At 34.9% G+C, this 6,227-nt stretch overlaps 1 protein-coding gene across 1 annotated transcript; it reads right to left on the reverse strand.

Moving 5' to 3' along the window:
* Window positions 1-2,002: 2,002 nt before the first annotated feature.
* On the reverse strand, window positions 2,003-5,960 carry LOC146923609 (uncharacterized). The gene is made up of 3 exons (XM_085711742.1): window positions 5,898-5,960; window positions 3,522-4,997; window positions 2,003-2,104 (listed from the first exon to the last, which is right to left on the reverse strand). Exons 1-3 carry the CDS (start codon window positions 5,958-5,960, stop codon window positions 2,003-2,005), a joined length of 1,641 nt encoding a protein of 546 aa, XP_085567868.1.
* Between the last annotated feature and the right edge of the window lie 267 nt (window positions 5,961-6,227).

A 6,227-nucleotide genomic window follows, 5' to 3' on the forward strand; every position in this document is an offset into this window, starting at 1 on the left:
GTTCCGCTAAGAGGATTATAAAATTTTGAAAATCCTCTCTTAAAATCCCTTCAATGCCAACATCCATGATCAACCTAGAATCCATGTCTTCAATAGCTTCTTCAATTGATGGTACTGATGAACCACCAATCTTGAGCTTGTCAGAAGCAACTCTTGCTTTCTTAACAGTCTTTTCAACCTCCAGATATTCTTCTGCAGTCATTTTCCTTTTAGTCCTTCTGCCTTTTGCTAGAGGCACTGCACCACCAAACATTTCTTCAGGTACTTCATCCAACCTGATGATCTTGTTGGTTGCCTCATAGTGTTCCTTGATGTACCTCATCTGCACTTCAATAGGATCCTGTTTGCAGATGGGTGGAAAATCTCTCATAAGATCAGATACAACAAGAGATTCACTTAGATCAGTCTTAAGTTTGGTGACCTTGGTGATCAGCTTCATATTCTTGAGAGTTTGAGCATTTATGAATGCTCCAGTCTTTGTATCCAGCAGCTGATCTGTGTAGCCTTGAGTTCTGCTTAAACAATCCAAGACACCTCCTTGATAGAAAATCTCTGATAAGAGTCTTCCATAAGGAACCCAGGGTTTATCCAGTAGCTGACTCTGTTTTAGACACTCTATGAGGTACTTGAACATATATTTGGGCACGTTCACCTTTTCCTTCTTGATGAAGTGCTGGAGAAGGACCTTCTGAGCTAAATTTGGTTTCACACTGTCACCACATGGAAACAGGTTCTCATTCTGAATCTTCAGAAGAATCTTAGTTTCCATGCTCAATTCAACATATTTCTTCTCCTTCTCAGAATTGTATATCACCAAGTTGGCTTGCTTTTTCCAAATGCGTTTTTCAGCAACACCTGAAAGATCAATTCCAGATTAATATCCAGAAGCTTCAGCCTTAAGAACAGACTCTATGTGTGTTTACGTTGGATTTTCGTAAACAACCGCTGGTTTACAAATGGTAACTTGCAAGATCAACCAGTAAATCTTAGGACATATTGTGTTTGTTCTTGTTGTTAGAAATTCTGTGTTTTTGGTGTCGAAAATATAAGAAATACAATAAAAACAATCGAATTCAATCCACTTGAACTCAATCGAACTTAACAAAGTAAAGTGCAAGAACACTTAAAGAAAAAAGGGTAAATTGTATTGATTAAATAAAAGTTGGTACACAGATTCATACATTGCAACTTGTGACTCGTTTCTCGCTTCCATACGGATACTTTGAGTGTAAGTTTGTATGATGGAATTGTGACCCGTTTTTCCTATGAAAAACTACTATTTATACTAAGTCTAGAAATAACTACACTTCTTTGAAATTTAAACTACAACTGCCACAAGTCGACAGTTTTGCTTATTTGAAAACAAACTTAAAATACAAACTGACTTAAAGAATAACTGTTGATAACCACCTTCGAAAACTGCTCTATCGAAGTCTTCTACCATCTTCGAACCTATATTTGCTTTCAATACAACACTCTGTTCGAATCTTCTTTAAATCTAGGTCAACTATACTTTGACCACATTTATTACAGCTAGTAAAATATATTGGCTAACAAATTGCCCCCCAGAAACGCCATTTTCGATTTCACCGAAGAAGAAAAAGACGTTTTTGAAAAAATAACTAACATTCTCCATCGAAATGAATAATGTCAGTATTTAATTCAAAACTAATTCAAATTTCCTTTAAATACTGACCCCACAATCTTAGTTAATGGGCCACGTTCTCTAACATTGGAAAAGATAACACTTTAATGGTAAAACTGTCAAAATAAGATCTTGACATGTGTCATGATCAAAGGTCCATATAGAAACAAACTCACCTTTACTCTTCTCACTTTTCACCATTTCATTTTCACTTTCACTGTTCCTCTTCTCCGCCAAAATTCTCTCGAAGAAAAAACTTTGAATTTTCTGCAACTCCTATCTTTAAACACGAAATCTTCACTATTCATCAACTTCTCACAAAAACACTTAAACAATGACGAACGCAGCAGGAACTTCTCATGTGAATCGCAAAGAACCCATTGATTTCACTAAAGAAATCGCCAGTGCTGCTCCTGCTTTTGTGAACGAACTAGAGATCAATGAAGCTGAAAAAGCTATCTGGAAAACCCAGGTAATCATCCCTTGTACTGATACTCCACATGCATTCTTAGGCCCCATTTCTCTAGAACCTGAAACTCCAGAGATTAACTCTCTTTTCCCATGTATTGAAACTCAACCTCCTTTAATTTTCACAAAAGGTCCCTTTGACCTAAGTTTTGTAAAATCCAAAATTAGGACTGAACCAAAAACTTATCCAGAATACATTGCTTGGTTACACAAAGTTCAAAAACAAAAGGGACAATTCTGGAAGGAGAAAGGGATTTTTGATCTCATCCAAATATCTCGATATGGTCCAAAATACCATAATGAATTGATATTTGCTGCTTTACATTTTTGGAACCCATCGAACAACAGCCTTCACTTGAAATGTGGAATGCTCACTCCTACCCTTTTAGATGTGGCTGGCCTTACTAGCTTAAAACCAACTGGATACACCTTTAATCCAGATGTTACCACCTCTCAATACTCAGTAAATTTCGATAGCCCTGCCTATGGTTTGTTTATAGCTAACAACCATGATACCACATGTGCTGAAGTATCTGCAGATGAACATGTAGCTTTCTTGACCTACTGGTTATCTATGCATGTTTTTTGCTCAAGGTCAGTACAAGTCCCTAAGAAATTCATGTGTCTAGCTAGTCAGTTACATGAAGGAACAGATATCTGTTTAAGCAAACTGATTCTAGGTTCTTTATATGAAACCCTTAACCATACAACTAATAATCTTAGAGATTATCCCCAAACTGGTGGGAATTTAGTTGTATCAGGACCCATATGGTTATTCCAACTATGGCTTTTAGCCATTTTTGGATCAAAACTTGCTTCGATCCTTTTTATCCATCGGCAAGATAACTTTCCAAACTAAGTCCCCTTGCAGGAATAATTTCGATTTAACTCTTTTGTTATAGGCTTTTGCTATTCTTTCTTTTTGCTTTGTAAGCACTTCTAAAGCCATTAATCTTTCTTCATCAATATCTACTAATTCATCCAACATCATATCCAAATATTGATTTGTTGGAATTTCAATTTGTCTTTGAATTCGAGTAGATTGAAGTAAGATTTCTGTTGGCAATACAGCATCATGGCCAAATGTTAATCGAAAAGGAGTAGTATTTATAGATTCTTTAGGAGAAGTTCGAACTGCCCATAAAGCTTCATAAAGAAACTCATGCCATTCTTTGGGTTTTTTCTTTTGGCTAGCTTTTCTTTTGATTATAGTAATCAAATTCTTATTTGCTGCTTCTACCTGACCATTTGCCTGAGCATAATATGGTGTTGAAGTCAACAATTTATATCCTATTTCTTCAGCAAATTTTACCATCTTTCGACCAGTAAATACAGATCCTTGATCTGTAGTAATAGTTTCTGGTATGCCAAATCTATAAATAATAAATTTTTGAATGAAGTTTATAACTTCATCTTGAGTAACATCTTTTAGTGGAACAGCTTCTATCCATTTAGTGAAATAATCTATTCCAACCAAAATATATTTGTAGCCTTTGGATGACTTAGGTTTGATTTCCCCAATTACATCTAAAGCCCATCCTCTGAATGGCCAAGGTTTCACTATTGAATGTAATTCACTAGCTGGTACTTTTTGAATTCCAGCATGTTCTTGACATTCTTTACAACCTTTAGCAAAATTTATGCAATCTTTTAACATGGTTGGCCAATAAACACCTTGTCGAAACAAAAGCCATTTTATTTTATGGCCTGCTTGATGTGTACCACAAGCACCACTATGAGTATTCGATACAGCCAAATATGCTTCTGCTTCACTAAGGCATTTAAGTAAAACTCCTTCTGGAGTCTTTTTAAATAATTCATTGCCTATTATCACATAACTCAAGGCTCTATATTTGACTTTTCTACAAGTTGTGCCATCTGGATCTTCCAAAAAATTGACTATGGGTTTTCGCCAATCATCATCATCCAAATTGTTAATGACCAAAATTTCAGAAAATTTTGCACTCTGAAGGTATCCTTGAGATGCTTCCATGCCCCCAAGTTTTGGTCTTAACAATTTGTTAGGCACAATGTCTATCGAATTACGCTTTGTTTTAATTTCAATAACCTCTTGCTCTTGTTCCTTCGAAAGTTTGTACCCAGAAGCTAATTGAGCTAAATCATTAGCTTCTTGATTTTCTGCTCTAGGAACATGTTGAACTTCAATTTGAACAAAATGTTTAAGTAATGCATTAACTATAGTGTAATACATTATCAAAGTTTCTTTGAGGCATTTATATTCTTTTGTTATTTGCTTTAGTACTAATTCAGAATCACCTCTAATAATTAAACATTTTGCCCCCAGTTCGAGCAAAATCTCTAAACCATTTATTAAGGCTTCATATTCTGCCTCATTATTCGAACAATATTGGCTAATTCGAAATTTATATTTGGTTACTTCATTTGTTGGTGAAACAATAACTATACCTATTCCAGAACCATTTTTATGACTAGACCCGTCGAAATATAATGTCCATGGAAATGTTTCGATGCCCCCAGTCACAGGTTCTTCAATGGAATGATCAGCAATAAAATCAGCCACTATTTGGCCTTTCACAGTTTTCAAAGATTGATAAGTTAAAGAATATTCTGTGAGTGCCAAAGCCCATTTACCAACTCTACTATGCAGAATAGGTTTAGATAACATGTGCTTAATAATATCGAAATGGGAATAAACATAAACATCAAAAGGCTTTATATAATGCTTAAGTTTCATACATGAGAAATATAAACAAAGACATAATTTTTCACTAGGATGATATCTTGTTTCAACATCACTTAAAACTCTACTAAGATAATAAATGGCTCTTTCTACACCATTTTCATCCTCTTGTGCTAACATACTCCCTATAGTTCTTTCAGATGATGCTATATATAACTTCATCTTTTTGTCTTTCAACAAAGGTGAAAGAATAGGAGGATTAGATAAATATGACTTTATGTCTTCAAATGCCTTTTGGTGTTCAGGCTCCCATCTAAAAATTTCCTCTTTCTTTAATCGAAGTAATGACGAGAATGCTTGTGCTCTGCCACTTAGATTAGATATAAATCTTCTGAGGAAATTTATTTTGCCTAATAAAGACTGCAACTCTTTTTTGGTAGAGGGTACTTTAGCCTCCATTATAGCTTTAGTCTTATTTTGATTGATTTCGATGCCCTTTTTATGGACAACAAATCCTAAAAAATCACCTGCACAAATACCAAACGCACATTTTAATGGATTCATTTTTAATCCATATTGTCTCATCCTTTCGAATGATAAACGTAAATGTTCTAAGTGTTTGTTTTCAGAAGATGATTTCACAACAATATCATCAATGTAAATTTGCATAAAATCTTCAATAAAATCATGAAACATTGAATTCATTGCTCTTTGATATGTAGCACCAGCATTTCTAAGACCAAATGACATTACTATCCACTCATAACATCCTAATGCCCCTGGGCATCGAAATGCTGTTTTAGAAATATCTTCTTCAGCAATAAATATTTGATTATAACCTGAATAACCATCAAGCATACTCAAATATTCGAAACCTGCTGCAGAATCTACCAACATTTCTGCTACTGGCATAGGATATTCATCTTTAGGAGTGGCGAGATTTAAATCTCTAAAATCAATGCAAACTCTTATACTACCATTTTTCTTTTTAACAGGAACTACATTAGCTAACCATTCAACATACCTTGCAGGTCTGATGAAGCCACATTTGAGGAGTCTTTCGATCTCTTCTTTTATTTTTGGTAGAATCTCTGGTGCAAACCTTCTTGGAATTTGCTTCACTGGTTTCTTGTCTGTCCTGATTGGCAATTGCAACTCTACTACCTTTCTACTCAAACCAGGCATTTCATGATAATCCCAAGCAAAGCAATCCTTGTAATTTTTTAAAAGCGCCACAATTCGATCTTTGAAGCTCTTAGGAATCTTTGAACTTATGTATGTTGGTCTTTTTACAGAACCATCTCCTATATCCACTTCTTCAAGAGGATCTTGGGCCTTCATTTTTATTGTAGATCCCATTGGATCTTCTTCAAAACCCAAAGGTTCATCATCGTAAATACAGTCTAATTTTTTATCATCAATGAGGTCATCAGAATTATTTTTTACTGAAGC

This window comes from Medicago sativa, chromosome 5, assembly GCF_051527215.1.
Source record: "Medicago sativa cultivar Bolivia chromosome 5, Bolivia_mono, whole genome shotgun sequence".
In the NCBI taxonomy this organism is placed as follows: domain Eukaryota; kingdom Viridiplantae; phylum Streptophyta; class Magnoliopsida; order Fabales; family Fabaceae; genus Medicago; species Medicago sativa.

Excerpts from the sequence above, each read along its gene's own strand:
- LOC146923609 (XM_085711742.1), bottom strand. The coding sequence starts at position 5,960 with ATGCCTGGTTTGAGTAGAAAGGTAGTAGAGTTGCAATTGCCAATCAGG. Across the intron at positions 4,998-5,897 it reads TCAGGACAGACAAGAAACCA|ATGAAGTTATATATAGCATC; the intron begins GTGAAGCAAATT and ends AAAGACAAAAAG. Across the intron at positions 2,105-3,521 it reads AAGATGTTACTCAAGATGAA|ATAGCTTTTTCAGCTTCATT; the intron begins GTTATAAACTTC and ends TGGGTTTTCCAG.